General features: G+C 36.9%; 1 protein-coding gene across 9 annotated transcripts in view; it reads right to left on the bottom strand.

The window, feature by feature from the left end:
- LOC117407088 (protocadherin Fat 3-like) overlaps positions 1-20949 on the bottom strand; it is a 178173-nt gene that overhangs the window by 85471 nt on the left and 71753 nt on the right. For all 9 annotated transcript variants that reach the window (XM_059028492.1, XM_059028490.1, XM_059028491.1 and 6 more), the window contains exon 3: positions 19201-19515. In XM_059028492.1, the coding sequence (XP_058884475.1) occupies positions 19201-19515 (315 nt within the window). The remainder of the gene's footprint in view (positions 1-19200; positions 19516-20949) is intronic.

Below are 20949 nucleotides of genomic sequence, written 5' to 3' on the forward strand. Positions count from 1 at the left end.
ACTGCACCTGTGCAAGAGAAACCATGCAGTAGGTGTGTGGGAGGTTATTTATAGAGAAGATACAATCTTACATGTCACACAATACCCCCACTGGGAAGCACAGTCCATTACAACAGTAGGGAGTGATTCAATGGAGTAAAAAGGTTTAGTTAAGGCACACTGATGGTCCCAAACCATAGAACATTATTACAAAAAATCAAAAACTCTGAAAAAGGCTGGTTTCTGCTTTGGAAGAATCTCATTTTTGAAATCCATCTTGCATTTATTCAAGTCCAACAGCAGAATGACCGGGCAAATCACACTGTTCCAAATTTTCAAATAAGGAAAGTAGTACCCTAAATCTAGCTGTTTAAATGTATTCAGTTGTATCCATTGTACAGTACTTGCTATGCAAACAGAATACTTCAGTCATAGACAGCCCACTCTGCAGGTATTCGTTCACCATCATTCGAGGAATAACTACAGTACTTCATGAATGTTTATGGAGTACACGCTATTTCATCATGGTTGGATAAGATGTTCTCAAGATAGTTGTGAAAAAATGTCATTGTAACATTCAGTCAGTCGGAAAAGCAGAACAACATACCCTATTTACCCCCATACCTCCACACACAGTCATTGCCAGGGATATGCATCTCCTCCTCGTGATAATAACCTTCAACTTATTTCACTAAATACTGATGCTGAGACTTCAACATTATTATACTGTACTAAATAATTAAAAATCTGCAGCGTTTTTTTTTGCTGTCTTTGTAAATCATGAGCAGGTGGTAACTGTTCCAGTAGTGCATACTTGCACAGTATTGTGCTAGCAGGGGATCTAATCTACACAGCATGTCCTGTGAAGTTGGAAGGACTATAGGGATTGTACTTGTCTTTGTATCCTGAACAAAAAATAAATACATTAAAAAAAAAATCTACAAAATCTCCTACAGATAATTAGTTTAAAGAGCAAATGCAAGCATGGTTTATTCAACACTGGAAGTCTGGAAAAAATAGGTTAGCAGTCAACATGGGATTGCAATTAATTTTTGACAAGCAAGTAACTTTAATATTCTAATTTTTTTGTACCTAATCGTCTAACATTTTCTGTATAATATGCAGTATTCTAGTGTTAACTTTGGCATGACATTTTTAAATCTTCATATCCCTTCAGCTTTGAAGTTCTGTTTATAATAAAAATCTGGGAAATGTTTGATTTGATATAAAAAAAAGAGCAAATATGCAGTGAATCTAAAATCTCTAACCTCTACAGGATTATTCAATACTGTAGCTCATCTGAGATCTGCTTCATCTTTCATGGCTTGGCTTCAACTACCGAACAGTAAAGTTACAGGTAACTCACAGATATTGTGCACTAGTTTAAAACTATAACTTGACCTTATATGGAACAGGATTTGATACTTTAAAGGTAAACTGCTTTTCAAAATCTTCTTCTACAGTAAATAAGAACAGGTGACACCTAGAGTAATTGTTGCTAACAAAATAATTTCATGAATCTTACCAGTCAGCTTCAGTGACGGTTAAACGCATGTGACGCATATCTGATTATTTCATTTTGGCCTGTTCCAACCCTTGTCCATTTTTCAGGGAACAGAAAAAAAGATATAATATCAAAAACACATATCTGAAAGGACTTTGTTTTAAAATAAGTAGGCTTCCATTTAGATGTACTGTATTGGCTTTGTTGGTACAGTACTATATTTTCAACAGAAGTAGTATTTTAATTCAGAACGATATGATTCTGAAAATATCACTTGCCAAAACGAAAGAGGCGACAACTGTAATACAGTACATACTTTTAAATCCATATGTAGTGGTATGTAAAATTTTCCATTAACGACCTAACAACAAAATGAAATCTAAATGTTATCCATGCACAGAACTGCGTAAAATGTAAAAGGCAATGCAATTTAGCAAAACCAAAAGAAACACAGTTTCCAGAATTAACAGTATCCCAAGTCAATATTCAAAATTGCATAATATAGTGCTCGATAAGGCCCTAATGTCACAGTTCACTTGCAAATGAAAATGCACAAAAGCAACAAAAGATCACAGATAAAAAATAAAATACATCACAAAGCGCTGTGTAACTGCACAATATGAGACAGACTGATGTGGCAGCAGAGAGAATTAAAAAAAAAAAAAAAAAGCGGGCTGTGACGGATATTCAAATAAATTGTAACATTGAAGAGATGGGCTTTGTATCAGAAAACTGGTGACGGAGTCGGAAATCGCGTGTGACGGGTAAGTGCATTAATTAAGTGCATTAATTTGTTACATACGTACTGTACATATATATATATATATATATATATATATATATATATATATATATATATATATATATATATATATATTGGGGATTGATTTTATTCTTAATACGAGGGTATGAATTAGACACAAGTCATCAAGCAATTTGGTGTTTTCCGTTCTGGTGAGTTGCTTCATCATTCTGTTAAATAATGTGCATGTCTTGTATATTTCTACTGCATTTAACATGTGTAGGGGTGCTGTGTTCATTTAGTTTGACAATTAGTTTATTAACGTTAGCTTGTCTGTTACTTTATTATTATAGTTTATTAACATACACTTGCCTATTGCTTTTCTTTTACTTATTCAATTAATTTCATATGTTGATGCACGTGCATCATGACAAGTAATACATATGTATTTATTGATTGATTGATTCATATTGTGTCTGGTGGCTAACTTCATTTTAGAGAACACTTTGACTATAAGAACACTTTGCTTGCTTCCCAAGGGGTGTTCTCTTAGCCAGAGAATACTGTATAAGCATAACTGAAAATCGTTTAGAATATACTACCTCTGCAGTCATTATATAAAGTGTTACCCCCACAATGAAAGCAAAATAGTAATTGTAAAATATTTACCTTTGGGATTGTGATCAGAGATTTCTACTATAAAAGACCACCTACTGCATGAGTGCACCCTGATGTTAAAACATATGCATTATTTTTACAAGTTCAAGATATTCATGTAGAATAATAGAATCATACATAATTTCTAACCTGAATGTTTCTCCATGATTGCTGCATATAGATATAATTTATCAGTTGCTCACTGTAGCAGGAGCTGGTTGAAGTGGTCAGTCAGGCATTGAGAATCCATTCCACAGTTAAAAGAGCACATTTCAAGAGTAGAAATCTATTGCACTGCTTTGAGAATAAAACAGGCTCTTTTCTATTGAAAGTAGGTACAGCGCCTCTCGATGCATCATGTCATTTACCTTTTCCCAAGGCAAAAACTACTGCAATATCATATGGGAGATACTGAAATTGAAGAAGGAATCTATGAAAGAGACCTAGGAGTTTATGTTGACTCAGAAATGTCTTCATCTAGACAATGTGGGGAAGCTGTAAAAAAAGGCCAACACGATGCTCGGATATATTGTGAATAGTGTTGAATTTAAATCAAGGGAAGTAATGTTAAAACTGTACAATGCATAAGTAAGACCTCATCTAGAATATTGTGTATAGTTCTGGTTCCCTCGTTACAAAAAGGATATTGCTGCTTTAGAAAGAGTGCAAAGAAGAGCAACCAGAATTATCCTGGGTTTAAAAGGCATGTCGTATGCAGACAGGCTCAAAGAATTGAATCTGTTCAGTCTTGAACAAAGAAGACTACACGGTGATCTGATTCAAGCATTCAAAATTCTAAAAGGTATTGACAATGTTGACCCAGAGGACTTTTTTGACGTGAAAAAAGAAACAAGGACCAGGGGTCACAAATGGAGATTAGATAAAGAGGCATTCAGAACAGAAAATAAGAGGCACTTTTTTACACAGAGAATTGTGAGGGTCTGGAACCAACTCCCCAGTAATGTTGTTGAAGCCAACACCCTGGGATCCTTCAAGAAGCTGCTTGATGAGATTCTGGGATCGATAAGCTACTAACAACCAAACGAGCAAGATGGGCCGAATGGCCTCCGCTCATTTGTAAAATTTCTTATGTTCTTATGTTCTTATACTGCAGTAACATCTGCCACACAGGATGTTCAGAACATCATTTTGATTTGAAATTTCTTATTTCTTAAATTTCATCATTCTTTTAAATTTTGTTGGACAAATGTTTGGACAAACAAAAACAAAAAGAAGTGGATAAAAAGTATTTTTTTCTACTACAGTACCTTTAACTTTTCTATTCTGTCAACCTCTGCCAATACCGTATTGTGACATTCATAATTATTTGCTGTAAGTGTGTCAATAGTCTCCATTTAATTGTTGCTCTCACTGAGTCAAGAAGAAACATTTTCATAATTTAAAATACAAACCATTGTTTTAACTGCACGGTAAGGAAGAGTTGAAAGGGTACTTACTGGCTAAAGAAAGGTATAAAGGTCAGTTCAGAGACCAGCAAGTGCTAGAGCCCCAAGCAACAGCCACTTATTGTGTCCTTACTGTACAGCATGTCCAATCTAATTTAAACTCTGCACAACAGAGGAAACGTTTGATACACAGAAGCTACTCAAATAAACGTCACATTAGACAAACCAGAAAGCAGAAACTAAAACTGTAACCAGTGTGTACTTTATAAAAAGTTGTTCTGCCTCTCATCTAATATGGCTCTGACATCACCCCAGGGATGATATTTAATAGATGGGTATCAACTCTCTTTACACTACACATTTTCTTGTGTTGTTTGTTAAGAACTTCCTCTCTAGAGTTGTATCCGTTAAAGACTTTGAACAACCCAGCGGCTTGTATGTAGTTTTTAACGTGCGTCTGGGTACCTGATGAAAGCAGCTATAGCGAGTCAACAGCCAAAAATAATTAAGATCCGAGCTCTCTTAATAGCATTCCCAAGGTTAAACACAATACTTGACTGAACAAAACACAAACAACTGCTGTGGGTTAATGGAAATTAACTGTGTGCCTCATACTGGCTACCAAGCAGAAACAAATCACCTCCATATGTTTCTTCTGTTAAAAAAAAAAAAAAAAAACTGGCACACAGACAGAAAACAAGTTCAAGCTGTAAAGTCATTAGAAGATGTCGCCTTCTATTATGCATGTGAAATTACAGAAATGGCCTAGGTTATTGTGACAGTTCATCGTGGTACAAGTGTTATATATATATCATACAGTACTTTACTAAATTACCCTACAATCTTGCATGGAATACAGTAGTACTGTACTATCCAAAAGATATTGAAGCTGACTTTAACATCAAACAGAGTGGTTTCATTTTTACATTAATAACTTACATTACATTAGTAACCTGAAGTCGGACATCTTGGTGAAAGGGCATAGCTGTAAGACTGCTGAACAACTCTATTGTGATCAGCTGTGGGGCACATGGTGATTGGATAGAGCGTGGCTCCGTACTGATCATGGGGAGGAGTTTAGCAGTACAAAGCAGATGCAGCTACATCAGCACGGCCCCTTACGTTGACACGTTAGCAGACCAGAGCGCTGCTGTGTTTGTTGTTGTTTTGTATTTTGGCAGACGAGTACCACAGGAGCTGAAGATACAGAGCCAGCACTACCACCCCATCACAACCTGTTACAGCACCATGGAGCACGGGCTCTTGCACCCTGGAACTGAAGCCCACTGTTTAATCCCTGATATCATTGCTGGTAGAGGGGAGAGTTTAATTTAAATAAACCAGGACCTCTTGTAAATACACCCTTTGTTGTGGACATTGTATCCTTACTGCACCACTGTCAATAACTAAAACTGGATAACAAAAATTTCTGAGAACCTTACTTTTATCTCAAAAGGTTAGCATGATAGCCCACTTCTCAATATAATATAAAATCTTAAAGTACAGTCTGCTCCTTAAGGCTTGACAGTGGGAGCCCCAATAGAACAAAAGCCATCTTTCTAATCGCATGTCTCTTGCCAGCACACTGCTTGGTACCTGTCAATCACTGTTAACAAAGCCTAAACACTGACCGGTCTTGGCAGGTGACACATTAAAAGAGATGAACTGTAAATTAAAAAGAGAATTCCAAAGAGAATTCTACATTCTTGAACATTCAAAATAGTCATTTGATGTTTAAGTCTACAAGATACTAATAAACAACAGCTCATTGTTCAACTGAATGGACTTCTACAGTACTTTTTTTGTCAACAGAAGAATATCTTAAAACAATTACTATGCTCTAAAAAACTTCCTTCCCTTCCATTACAAAATGCATTAAGGCATTCTATTGAATTCACTTAGATCCATCTTACTGGGTGAATTTCATTTTCAAACACTTACTGTACTGTACCCCACAAAACCACCATCGTTTGGAGGGCATGCTAGAAGTCAGCAAATAAACTGAAACTAAAGGATAAACCCTTCTGCCAAATTGAGTGATTCTAAGGAAGGCTAAATCAGTCTCAGAGAATAATGAAGCTAATGGGGCATGTATGACGATGAGCCAAGTGGATATACAAGAATGTGCTTATGAATAAGAGCTGCTGCATTTTCAATGGCGGAAACATTAGATTCTGTATAGGGTTTGTACAAAACATTAGAAACACCTATCAACATGTTATAGAGACTCAAATAAAAAAAAATGAGGAAATGATATTTTCTTTCTTTTTTTAAAGAAAAATAAACAAATTTGATTTGTCTACAAGGTCGTCCTTCTGATAAAGCAGAGTGTAAACACACACCAAACAACTATGTTTTGCATATTGTTGTGTGACACTTCAGCTTCCTAACAGCCTACTAGACTACTGTACATGTTACTTACACCCCCTCCCCCACATGTGTTTGTGTGTAATCTACAAGGTGTTATGCTGAACACTGAAAATCAGACCACAGCATACTAGGTATGCAGTATAGTATTATTTAGCGTTCAGCGTCTCCTTTCTACTGTATCAGTCTCAGCTCGCTAGACTGTGATCAAAGCTAAACTACAGGGCAGAAGAGTGGAGTGAGCAAAGGTTCCTCCCCCAGCCAGTTCCTTCTAATGTGTGTGTATCATGATCCAGGGAGAGCCATAGAGAATGGGTGCCATGGCGATTGAGCTTCCCACCTTCGGCCATGGATGATCAGGCTCTGGAAGCGTGCCAGGTCTCTTTGAGAGACTTGCCTGTACTGTAGACTCTCAATGTGGCGATACAGACACAACATGCAATGCTGTGCAGCAGCAGTCTGCTCAGCCACTGTGCAATCAGAATTAAACGCTGTTCAAAACCAATAATAAGATGTGCACATATATAACCACTCATAAATCGGCCTGCTTCATTAACACTTAATTAAAGCAAAAGACTTAAAGGGGAGCACTTAAAGAGGAAGTGTCCACTATGGTTTTCTACATCTTTTCACATATTCAGACCCACCAAAAAATCAATGCAAACAGGGCAAGCAGGACTCAATAGTGACAGGTCTATATAGCTTTAAAAAGACTGGATAGTCAACATGCTGTGCATCCCACTGCAATCAGAAAGCTAAACTATAGAAATAAATAGACACCAAATCAACTGGGCGCGGCATTCTGTTTGCCCAAATGCTTATACCACAAGGGGTGATTTATTAACTAGATGGAATGTAATTCAAAAAAGCATGAGGAAGCGTGTTCGGAGTGCTAGCCACAGGGGAAGGTCATGGAAGGGTCATACACATATGCAATTCATTATTGATAAAGGGTGGCACAGAAAATTGCAGTCACTGTCACTCTGCACGCTAGAAAATACAAAGCATATGCAGATACTAGGAGTGAGATCTGTTGTGACTGCTGTATCAGCAGGCAGTGCTTCACACAAAACAGGGAGCTCAATTGAAGGGATAGCCATCATTTTTGCTCACACATTTTTCTACTTTAGACTGTAAGTGAACTTTACTGTGGTACACTGCAGCTTTACAATCCATGACAGTAGCAAGCAGAATGTGTACTCAGTACTAATATTTGCTGTTCATGCCTAGCCCCTAAGGTACACATTCCACACTCTTGTTAACACCACACCTTAATTAGCTTAAGGTAAATGGTTATCCACCGTAACTGGATTCATGAACATGGTGGTGTTAGGGGGAGGGGCTTGATAAGTTTTCTCTGATTCAGAAGGAAAAAAAAATTATAAACATAAATCTTCAGTCGAAAGGTAACAGTTTGTTTGCTGTTTTTTTTTTTTTGTTAAACTGTTATGCCCCTGCTCAAAGCAGCCACAACAATGAGCGATGTCCTACACGTTTGCAAAAATATACAATACCTCATCCCCATAAAGCACTCAATCATTTCCTAAAAAAACAATTTGCTTTTAGCTTCAGGCTGCACATAAACATCTTCTCGGTCGTGTTTTCTGTTGTATATGTATGTACAGCGGTACAGTATGGTTTCAAATGCAGCACCATCGTTTTAAATTGTTTCAGCTTCCTAAATATATGAGTGGTTACTATTTTCAAATGCCGCAACGGACCCAAAATGTCAGCTACCTAGTGTTAAACTACTGTAATACTCCAGACTACTGAACTATTTAATCAAAGCTGGTAATTACTGTATATTGTCAAAATGTTATGTACTGTTCAGTGCCAGACAGGAGAAGACTGTAGCTACAAATCACCTACATTTACTTTACTTTTTGTATTATTATTTTTTTATTCATTTCAAAGACAGTACAGTAAATATCAATACATACAATAAATATATTATATATATACATGTACTTTACTTTAACATTTTGTATAATGTATATTACAGTATCAAGGGATTTGCTGTTCAGTCATGGAGGTGAGGAATTGAATTAAGCTTGCCAGAGTAGAAGCCACATTTTTTTAAAAAAAACACAGTGTACCACAGAAAGTGGATGAGTAAGTGAATGCTCCTGAAATATGGCAGCTCCAATGAATCCTTCACCTTGTGACATCACTTATTGTTTACCAAGCGATTGGATGTATTGTCTCAACCAATCAGAGGGCTGAACAGAACTCTCATTTTACAATGCACTGGGGGTTAGTAGAGGTTCAAGCAACACAACGAGATTCGCATGTCTGCACAGAGTGTGTGTTTGCAAATCTGAGATCTGAAAATATCTGAAAGTTATATATTCCACATTTCCAACTGAGGTGTAAAGGATTTAAAACAGAATTGCAAATTGTGGTGAAATGTAATAAAAATGCCTACACATAAAACCCCAGAAGAATGTGCCCGTGACCATAAGGATTTAGCTGAGGAAGACAGCAAAGAAAAGAAGGTACAACTTAAGTGTGCAAGTACTGTAAAGTTACTATACTATACATGTGATGGAAAAAAAAAAAAAAAAAACGCCCAAACATTTTGGAAAGTAACCAAAAACATTAATTTCATACAGCATATAAAAAGCGAAAGCACTGAAAAAAAAAAAAAAAAGATTTTGGGATATCTCGAAACTAGCTAAAAATAAGTACCGAAAAATTAAATCAATAAAAACCAAAAAACAGAAGCCCTAGTTATAAACAATTAAATATGTTGTCACGGCAAACACTAAATGCTCAAGGTTATTAAAATAAGAGCAACACTTTTTAGATAAATTCACTGTACTTTAACAGGGGTGTGCACAAAATTCATATTCAACTTCGCTTTTATGGACACACTGATACCTAGTGTCATTGTGTGCTTAAAGTTAAGCTACATAAATAAAAAAAATAAATAAACAACAGTTACAAAATAATGGATAATTTAATTATAAGAATGTACATGCAGTGCAAATTTGTATCGGCCAATATGTGGCTAGAACCAGTCCTATTAAAAGTAGCCATACACTAACCACAATAAATAGAGAAGTGGTTCATCTCCTGCAGAGGTTCTACAGTAGGTGCTTCATGTTGTTGCTACAATTACCAAGAGCAAGGACAAGCTGGCTCTAAATCTACTATCACAGGCAGACACATGGTGCTTCATCACAAGATGGGAGATGGCAAACTACTGAGATAAGCTGGAATCAGAGAGACAAATCCCTTTATTATACTTACATTTCAGGAACGTTATATCCTACTCTGACAGTCAGCTTTCGCCACTAGACTGCTGGAGCTGAATCTTAAGAAATGAAATATACCGCAACAGATATGCTGTTTAATATGTGCTTTCAGCTTGTTCTTCATGGCTTTTTGCTTATCATCCCTGTGCAGCAAGCAAAACCATCATTTCAGCCAATAGGCACTTTTTTTTTATTTCTTTTAAGTCTTTTGCCATTGGACTTATCTAACACGTCTGCATTTTTCAAGTTGAAAAATGTCTTAGATTGTTGGTGCCAGTTGGTTGATAAACCTTAACTGTTCACTCATTACCACTTGCTTGCTACTGTAGACCCATGTACAAAAAGACACTTCATTTTAAGTATAGATTTCATTAACTTTTATAGTAATTCAAAGACTAAGTCCAATCCAACTCTGTGACTAAAATAGCTGCCCTGAGTGATGTTAATGTTGTAGTTGGGGCTTAATGTGCAACAACAAAGGGAAAAGGGAATTGCTTATTTTTGGCAGCGATGCAATAACATCTCAAACCCTCCAGCACTTTGATTACTTTTTTCTTAAAAACAAGTAACGTTGATGAGAGGAGCCAAGTTCAATAGCCCCCATCATCTCTGCATCCTGCCAGCCTGTTATTTACACATGTGATGTACAGTAGCAGTAGTGATATGATTGGCTGGAGGCAGGAGCACGCGACAGATGCTGTCTAACATATAAATCTGCAGGTTTATAACATGAATTCATCAAGCCAACCAGCAGCATAGTTCAGAGTATTATAACAACCAACAGTAATGTATTAAACATCATTGTATCATTTTTTTGTGCAACACTAAAGACAATATAGCGTTACAATATAGAAAATATTAAGAGAATATATGTATTTTTGGCTTTCCTCGGAACCTTGTAGAAACAAGTACCTATCTATTTGACAGCACCGCGATCAATAATGGTTTCTAGAAGCCTTTGTTCAGCCACAACATCCAGTATTTGATCTTCTGTTTCACTGCACACCTTGTTCAAGAAAGACAGAGATGCAAGTTGGATGAAGTCTTTGTACCCAGGCGCAAAGAACACAATACAACTCTGGCTGTTCAATGTAATTTAAAGAAGGTCAATGAAAAGATTTGATTGCTGACAGCTAGCTGCAGGGAGATTTACAGCCTCTACCTTTTCCGGCGTGGCAAGAACCGAAACCAGCACATTTCTAATGGTGTAAATGACTCTGTAAGGTGTCACAATGATCAAACGACAGACGGCCGCATCCTTAACTAAATCTCTTTTCATCCTGTCACTGCATTATAAATCAGGCAGCACTCTCTCCTAAGGACCCTGATAGAGTTTGAGCAATGACAATGGTGTGAAAATGAGAAGTTTGCCCTTTCAATAAACCCAATTGTGGTTGAGAAATCCTCACCAATTACACCCACAGGCAATGCTTTTGGTATTTTCTACCAGAAATTTGCTTTACCTTGAAGAGCGCTGATGGGATAATCACAGAGGTCACACTTTCCTATCTTTTGATAATAGTCTCTTCGTATTTATTTCGGTATCTGTTAGCACTTATGTTACTGTCAGACATGCTTAAAATAAGTTATGTGTCCACAATTCTTTGCTGCCTCAAGCCAAATGCGCATTATTGAATCAATATCAATCTCCTCAGTAGGAAGCAGGAAGGAAAAAAAAAAAAACGGTCCATTACCAAGTTCTTTATTTGTTTTAAAAGAACGATCTGCTGATATTTTATTTATTTATACCTAAAATACACAGATAATGGCTTAACTAATTATATTTCTATTTATGTAAGGAATACCATTGGAACTATAAGTCAGCTTGGTGGTCCAGTGTCTAAAGAAAGGGGCTTGTTACCAGGAGGTTCCAGATTCAAGCCCAGCTCAGCCACTGGCTCACTATGTGTGACCCTGATCACTTCTCCTTGTGCTCTGTCCTTCGGATGAGACGTAAAACCAAGGTCCTTTTGTAAGTGACTTAGCAATAATATATATATATATTAGGTAAGATCTGCAAATTCAATAACTGCACTTTAAAGTACAGTCTTAATTTTATTTCAGGCTGCTTTCGCTGCCTAGTCACCATAAATAAATAACACTAAAGGCAACTTTGCTTGTTGTAGTTTAAATACAAGCAGAGGAGAAGTCACCAGAAAACAAAACTCAGTGACATGGAACCAATGCTGCCAGTCGCTGACACCCACCCATTGTACAACCACAAATTACAAGGTGTGCAGACAAGCAGCTGTTGAGAACTACAGAACTGGCAGATTAAGTATCAGTTCCAAATGCAATATACACTAGGTAGTTTATTTTTGCAGAAAGTGGGTCTCTGAATGTGAAGGCACGCTCAGACGCATGCCTCGTAGGTAGCGAGGGGTACATTCTGTATGTGCCAATACGCAGCATAATTCAAAAAGATGATGACTGAGAGTGGCCTCAGTGCATCCCTGCTTATTAACTATTGTTAACAGATGTTTTAAGAGACATGCAGCTGTCATTTTGCATTACCTAGCACAGGACGTACTTTGAAGCCAGTAAGGCACACAAGACACGTGGGCTTCGTACATAACCTTTAGTGGAAGAAACACACTATTATCAGCATTCTCATTAATTCACCACCCATCTGCCAAGGTTAAAGGTGTTTAATTGCTCGGCTATGATAATCAATCTCACAATGGTATTACTACGCACAGCTGCTGCCAATAGCATCATTAGCATTCTGTGCTTACTGATTTAAAGAAATCCAAACATTAAAAGGAACAAAAAAATGCAATGCATATTCATTTAAATATAGATGTATGCACTCAATATCTGAGCTTTTATTTTGTTCATGAAAGAGCACCTATGGAAGAACAGCAGGAGCCGAGTCTCTTAAAACAATAACCATGACCTCATATCAACACTAAAGTATGTCCCCTCTATTGTATCAGTACTGGTGTATTTGAAGTACTGTAGTGCTGTCTAGATTGCAATCAGTACCAATATTGGGTGTTCAGAAAATGCAATTTGGAGATTTGAGTATTCGGCACCAGACAGGGCTATGCAGCAAGTACCTACAGTACATGAATACCCTGTTGATAATCCAAATCACCTCAAAAGGGAATATTCAGTTTGTTGTTGTCCATCTTTAATTCTTGTCCATGGAGTCAGTGCCTTTTAATCCAGCATCTACAGCAGGGGTGCACAATGTCGGTCCTCAACCTCCTTCTAGTCTTAATTAGTTAATTAGTTAATGATACCTATAAGACATGGAGGACTGCAGATCTCAAGGACTGGACTGGCACACTCGTGATCTACAGTACTACCTTTTCTTTTAGAACAGACCAATATTATTAATTGCATGTGAAAGGTCAAAACCATTAGAATTGGTTTTATTGTTGCGCAGATCCCTACCACTCTATCAGCTGGCGATGCCAAAGCAGGCAGAACCACTGGTAATGAATAGAAGGTCAACATATGAGGATGAGCATAAATCTCTCCTGCTCTGTCCTTTTAACAGGGTGCTAACAATCCTTTTAGCATACACAGAATAAGCAGAATCAAAGGCATAGAAAATGAGATTAGTCCTCCTCTGGCACAAACGTGTGCTAACACTCAATGATTTAACCAGTTCAACAAGAAGCAACATGAGCGTTTGTGATCATTTTTGTTAGGTGTTAAAAATTGGAAAGGGTTAACTAATTTCATGCACAATTATAATTCCATATGTATTCTGCAAGGCTGTTTTGTGGTTGAAGACCCTTGAATAATCAGTGAAAATTAAATAACACGATAAACAGTAAAAATAATTTTCTTCTGTGATGATAGCCATATGTATTGGGGGAATGGGAAACTGTTTAATCCCTGGAACACAATAATCCAAGTGTTTACGTGTGCGTTTATCTTTCCTACACTGATTTTAATTTCAAACTTAAAAGTAAATAAAAATAAATAAATAAATTATAAAAATAAAAAAAAATCTTAAATCAACATCTGCTGGAGAGTTTGGTGAACTTCTTAACAGCATGGCTTAAAATACCTACAGTACTCCTAGGCCTATATATAGCTCTTGTGAAACTGAAGATTTTGATTACTATATAGGTTTTCAAGTTGTCCAAGCCTTCAAATTATAATCATATCTGATCCTATCATGCCAGTGTTCAGTAGAACAGGATACATTACCATTAAAGAGGGAGAACACACAGAATAAACATTTCAGTAAACTTACTTCGACTGGATCTGAAAAGTGTAGACTGAAAGCTGAAAAGTGAGTTTTATTGCGAATGTTTGCAGCTTAACATCTTCAAAAATATATCATTTTTTTCCAGGCAGGTACATGGTCCATTAAACAAGCTGGACAGGAGATTTGAAAACAGCTCAAGCAAATGTTACAGTGCTGTACTAACAGCAGTCAACTGGCGACCGAGCCTTTTGTAACTTGTGCCTCAAGCCATGCTTGAACTTTGTAGGTGAGAGTGATGGTGACAATGGTGTCACAGAGACCTCTATCAAAACTGTTCTCAAGTGGTATGAAGTGCACGCTTCGTTACTCTTGTAATCTTCTCTTGGGGTTCACATACCTTCATCTGTGGTCAACGCGTGTGTACTGAAAGTATAGTCATGCAGCTTTGTTGAAAGCGACAAGGGACGACTGAAGGATAAGAAAAGGTACTGTACTAAAATGTAATGCATTAGAAAACTGCAACAGGGATATACTGTAACTGTTGAGGACTGCAATATTACAGCAGTCACTCAAAATCATTCCAGCGATTATCACATATAGTAGAGCAGATTCAAAAGTGCACTGTTATTATTATTTTGTTACGAGTGTGAAATAATAATGCCTCCAAAACAATGTTTTTGAATGTGTTTTTGGTTTTCTAGTATTCTTGTTAGATCTGCAATAACCAAAATCCATCTGCAAGGCTTTTGCCAACATATTCAGAACAAAACATTTAAGCATCAAGCATTGTAAAATTACATAGCTAAGTAAGGTATGATTCCATGTACAGTACAGTATGTCATCACAGCAGGCCTTTAACTCATTCTAATGATCCACAGTTTGTCGATTACAAATGTATTCATTTTCTGCTCACTGCTGTGACCAGAATATCATAACCCTATAAGTTCCACAAACACAATAGTGTTTGGTGTCCCAAATATGATTAAAAGATCCATGATATTCCCCCAAAAAATGTAAGTACCCCCTGATGACGACATTACTACTTTATAGTATATGCACTGATCCAAAAGCAAACATGACAGGGGGGTGACACTTGAAATTAATCCCGAAAAAGCTTGTAAATGGTTACAAATTCACTATGCATGCACTAATGTAATTTTAACATTTAAAACAGCAGTTTACATTGAAGCTGCCACTGAATTATACATGTGTTAAAGGGTACATAAGGACCTTTTTATTTTATTGTGTTACATGTTCCCATGTGTTGCTACAACTGTTTACGTAAGCTGTGTGTATTGTTTTAATATTTTTTTTTTATATATTGTGACCGCTTAGAACTACATTTCCCATCATCCGCCTGCTCACTGGTGAATCCATCTCAGTTACATATGTGAGCAGGAAGATGATGGGAAATGTACGGTTGCACAATGACACTACAAGCAATGGTATGAGATGAGCCATTGGTAGAATGGCACAAGAGTGGTATTTTCATCTTTTGACAATGATATTATAAGAACAAATACACATTGAGGTTAGCTTTGCTATTGGTACTGGTAAGTGTTTTTTATTTAAAAATTCAGGGTAATATGTTGATGTTTCAACCCTAAAGGCATTTCTCTATTAGGGCAAACAGCAGCCTGTGAACAAATATGAGTGTCCCATATATTTTTTTGCAGCATAATTTATTTTTGGGGGGATATAATTTGATTTTAATGATGCTGTGGTGCTGCTGGGACTTGTTTGGTCTTCACTGTGACAGATGCCGCTGAAAACAGGACAATGTTACCCCAGAGGTTTCACTCTGGGGTAACATTCATATATATATATATATATATATATATATATATATATATATATATATATATATGAATAAAAACAAATAACATGATTGAACATGTTTCCCTTACATCTGGTAGCTTACATGAATAATTTATGTTGTATTTCAAAAGCCAATCATAGTAGTAAAGATGGAAAATCCTCAATTTCAATTAAAAAAATAAATAAACCAAGATTAAAACCACCAACATACAGTATTAATAACAACTACAAACATTTGCTAAATTTATAATAATTTCAAAACCCCCATCATTGCATCTATGGAAGATAAAGAGGAGATCTAAATAATACGTGACACGCATAGCCTTTATGTGGGTCTTAGCTTGCAACACTCCACAGTAGGTTTACAAATATAGGCTAATTACTGGGCTTGCAGATCATATGACAATGATGTCATGAGACTAGTGTTCTCCCAGCTCTATCTATGTTCCCTATTAATTTGATGATGAAATTGCACATCTAATTAATTCTCCTTCAAGTCTAAAGTCAATGGATCCCACCCAAGTTGACCTAAATTGTTAAGGATGTAACTGTCAAGAACCTACCCTGTTGCAATCCAATTTTACCTAAAGGGTTTGATTGCTGTAGGCAGATCCCGCAAGTGCAGAAACAGTGTTATTAACACAATATTTATAAGGAGGTGACGGTGCAAGGGCAACTGTAATGGCAGAGTAGCTGTCTGGCCAGACTTCCATGACCCATATAAATGTATATCAAGCGAAATGTCTGTAAATAAACAACGCATTTATAAAAAGATAATACTACAGTATTTCCCTAAAATCAGATTAACCTAAACATATTCACACATATATGCTATAGATATCTTCACTATGATAAACCCTTTACACTGCAGAAGTTGAGAAACAAAAGTATTTTGAAGCAAATGTAGCCAGGTAGTTAAAATGTGTTATTAGTCCTGTGATTTGTCCAGAACATAAGATTAATTTTGCTATTCTTCCTCAATACAAAGAACAATCTGTATTACCTATCATTTATACAGGGCCACAGTTTAACTATGAAGTACTACAGCACATTAACCCCTAAGACCATGCTGGGAAAAAACAACTGAGCAACAAACACCGGGCATTGCAGCACCTGGTGTTCTTTGAAGGACTTCTATCCAAGTACTGAGGATGAGCACATCCTTTCTTAGCTTCTTAGGCACTCCAGTGTAGTGTAGCTTTGACTAGCCACATAAAAAACAACTCATAATGCCTTTGATTTCAAACAATCCAAGTGTTTCTGTAACTGCACAGGTCTTTTAGAAAACTGTTATACAAAATAGTTCTACTGCACTTCTTTTATAGCTCCAAGCTGTCTCTGTACATACAAGTATGAGTCTAACCCAAAGAGAAGTAATCACCCAATAATGAACACATTTAACCTTATTACTGTCAATTTATGAGAATGCTACTGCCAAGTAATTATTTATCCTTAATTACAGCACTTAAAGCTTTGTGAGCTATCTATTAAATATCAAACTGCTAACTGGCTTCAGACTATCTATGGTTTGGATGATGGGTGGAGTGTTCTAAATACACAACTGTTGATACAGTACGGTACCTGAATTCTATAGGATTTGCCTCATTATTGTGAGAACCTGGCTAGATAAATGCCCTCTGATTAGATTACTAAGTTTAGGTCATTAAATCACAGAATGCATTGTTTTATAAAATACAGCAAGAGGATCAAAATCAGACAGAGAAGACAAACTAAAGATAGACCACCACATTGTGCAATGCAAATAACTAATCATGCATACTGTATATCCTTTCTTTCATGCAATAATAAAAAGCTTGTATTAAGTGGGAGATGATGATCTCTCTCTCTCTCTCTCTCTCTCTCTCTCTCTATCTCTCTCTCTCTCTCTCTCTCTCTCTCTCTCTCTCTCTCTCTCTCGTCATCTTCTTCAGCCTTTTTCAATCCACTGCTGGACATGCACTGAGATCTATCAGAAATGCCCTTTCATCTATTTACAGGGCACTACATTATGTTGATATTTACATTTGACTCGAGCAGTATAAAATGGAATCAAATGAAAATACTGAAATAAAATCAATACTCAAATACTTAATTACTGGAATAATATCTCAACAATAACTGTATTCTTTTGAATTTAAGATGCACTTTTTATACCAATTTGTCTTCTTAAAAAATGGCCCCGGTCTTAAATTTGAGTATTGTGATGCGTGTGTGCATCAAAAGACTGCCCGAGTACACAAACAGGAACGTGACTCCCTGCTAGAGAAAAGACGAACAAAAACATCACTGCGCAATCTTGAATCGTCCATGACATACAGGCAGCCAGTTTCAAAGAACCATCATTAGCTTCCTGAGGAATTCGTAGAGAAGCTTTTACAATTTCAGCTTTTCATTATTGAGCTCCGTTCAAACAAACAGTACCAACTTGGACAGATTGGAAATGTTGATCAGTCTCCCGTATTTTTCTACTTGCTAAGCAATACCATAGTTCACAAAAAGGGAGAAAACAGGTGTGAGTAATCACAACTGGAAATGAGAAGCAGTGCTTAACTGTAATGCTCTGTGTGACAGCAGACTGGAAATGAGAAGCATCACATAACAGTAATGCTGTGTGACAGCAGACTGGAAATGAGAAGCATCACATAACTGTAATGCTGTGTGACAGCAGACTGGAAATGAGAAGCATCACATAACAGTAATGCTGTGTGACAGCAGACTGGAAATGAGAAGCATCACATAACTGTAATGCTGTGTGACAGCAGACTGGAAATGAGAAGCATCACATAACAGTAATGCTGTGTGACAGCAGACTGGAAATGAGAAGCATCACATAACTGTAATGCTCTGTGTGACAGCAGACTGGAAATGAGAAGCATCACATAACTGTAATGCTGTGTGACAGCAGACTGGAAATGAGAAGCATCACATAACTGTAATGCTCTGTGCGACAGCAGATGGCTGCAAACTGCATCCATAAGTAATTTTCTTATATGCATAAACTAAGGGTGGGAAATTTGGGCTGCGTCTTAAATCCGAAGCAATACAGTAATTCATTTTAATTTGTACAGAAATTGGCAGAACATGCTGGTTACCACCACAAAATACTTTAGGAGCAGTTATTGAGGGCGTGGTTCCTCACAAACCATCAGTTCTGAGAGTTCTATCTCTCTACCTCGCTACACCACTGGCTGCCACTCTTACCCCTATTAGAATTGCTGACCCCTATTAGATCCAGATATCAATTAAGCTTCCTTCAGCCTAGGAATAACATCAGTAATTTGCATATTGGGGTCTCTGCATACCTGTCTTTGAGTTGATAACAAAGAAGTTCTGAGGGTTTCCACTTGAGATCCTGTAAGTGAGCTTATCACGAGGGCTGGCGTCTGGGTCCTGGGCCTGGATCTGGATTACAGACACGTCTTTTGGAGAGTTCTCCAGAACCGAGGGATAGTAAACGGGTTCAGACGTTAGCGGAGCATTGTCATTCACATCCTCCACCTCGATGTATATTTCAATGGTGGTGTATAATGGCACAACACCGTGGTCCGTGGCGTAGACAGTGAGCCAGTAAGAATCCTTTGTCTCTCGGTCGAGTATGTCTGCAGTATAGATTACTCCTATAAGAAGAAAGAAAAAACAATTAAGCATACAGGACTGTCTGTAGACATAGGGCTGATTTAAAACTGTAGCATTATGAAGCTATTAAATGCATATGACTCCAACGCAATCAAAAGCTTCATATCAACAATGTGGTATTCCACAGCTTATTCAACGTTCTTGCACCACACCACGTAAGCATTAAATAAGCATCAGATGCTCTTACATAATAACTGCTGCTAAAATATATAGTGTATAACAGTAAAAGTCAGAATATTAGCAAATCTCAATTTACTTTAATAAGTAAAGCTGTAAATGTCCGAAATAAACACGATAACGCTTTACATTTGACATTAACCAGTAAATAACGTAGTGCTTTTACCAATAAGCTTACGGTAAATGTCCAAAAAGCAAAATATTTCTTCATAATTCCAGACATTTATCAGTAAGCTTCGGTAAATCATAAGATTAACCGGTAAATGTTTGAAAAGCAACATATTTCTTCAAGACATTTACCACCTTTCTTGGTAAATGTTGACAATTACAGGTAAAATGTATGATTTACCAGATTTAGACTTTTACTATAACATATACAACAATTATAGAATCTGAAAAAAAAGTTCAAGAATATTTGTTCTTGGTTTACAGTGGCCATAAAGCTGACTGTCTGTCACTTGTTAATGATTAATGTTTTTTTGTAGAAGGCTTATCTCTAAAACGTACAAACACTTTTGATGTCAGGGTTATACATTTTGCATATTCTGCAAGCAGATTTAAACGTCTAAAGAGATTTATTTATAACGCTGCTGCTGTAGTAAAAAACACCTGCCTCCCTTATCGTTCCTCCAGGTATGCATTTGATGTTGGCTGAAGCTACAGGGAATTGAACACTGATAATAGAAGTCTTATGATTGACTCACATCTGCATTCTGTTCATTTTACCCCCTGCAACAAGAAAAACCTCCCCACAGAAATCTAAAGGTATTAATTTGACCAGCTTTAAACCATTTACATTGTTTCCGTTCAGAATAAAATTAGGTCAAACTTAACGTATTTGCTCCAAAACCAGGCCCTGTGAGTACACAAAGTGACTTAAAACAAATACTTCTCCTTTTTTATTGTTTTTTATTCCTTAGAAACCATAAGAAAGTTTACAAATGAGAGGAGGCCATTCAGCCCATCTTGCTCGTTTGGTTGTTAGTAGCTTATTGATCCCAGAATCTCATCAAGCAGCTTCTTGAAGGATCCCAGGGTGTCAGCTTCAACAACATTACTGGGGAGTTGGTTCCAGACCCTCACAATTATCTGTGTAAAAAAGTGCCTCCTTTTTCTGTTCTGAATGCCCCTTTATCTAACCTCCATTTGTGACCCCTGGTACTTGTTTCTTTTTTCAGGTCAAAGAAGTCCCCTGGGTTGACATTGTCTATACCTTTTAGGATTTTGAATGTTTGAAT

This window comes from Acipenser ruthenus, chromosome 8, assembly GCF_902713425.1.
Source record: "Acipenser ruthenus chromosome 8, fAciRut3.2 maternal haplotype, whole genome shotgun sequence".
Classification (NCBI taxonomy): Eukaryota; Metazoa; Chordata; class Actinopteri; order Acipenseriformes; family Acipenseridae; genus Acipenser; species Acipenser ruthenus.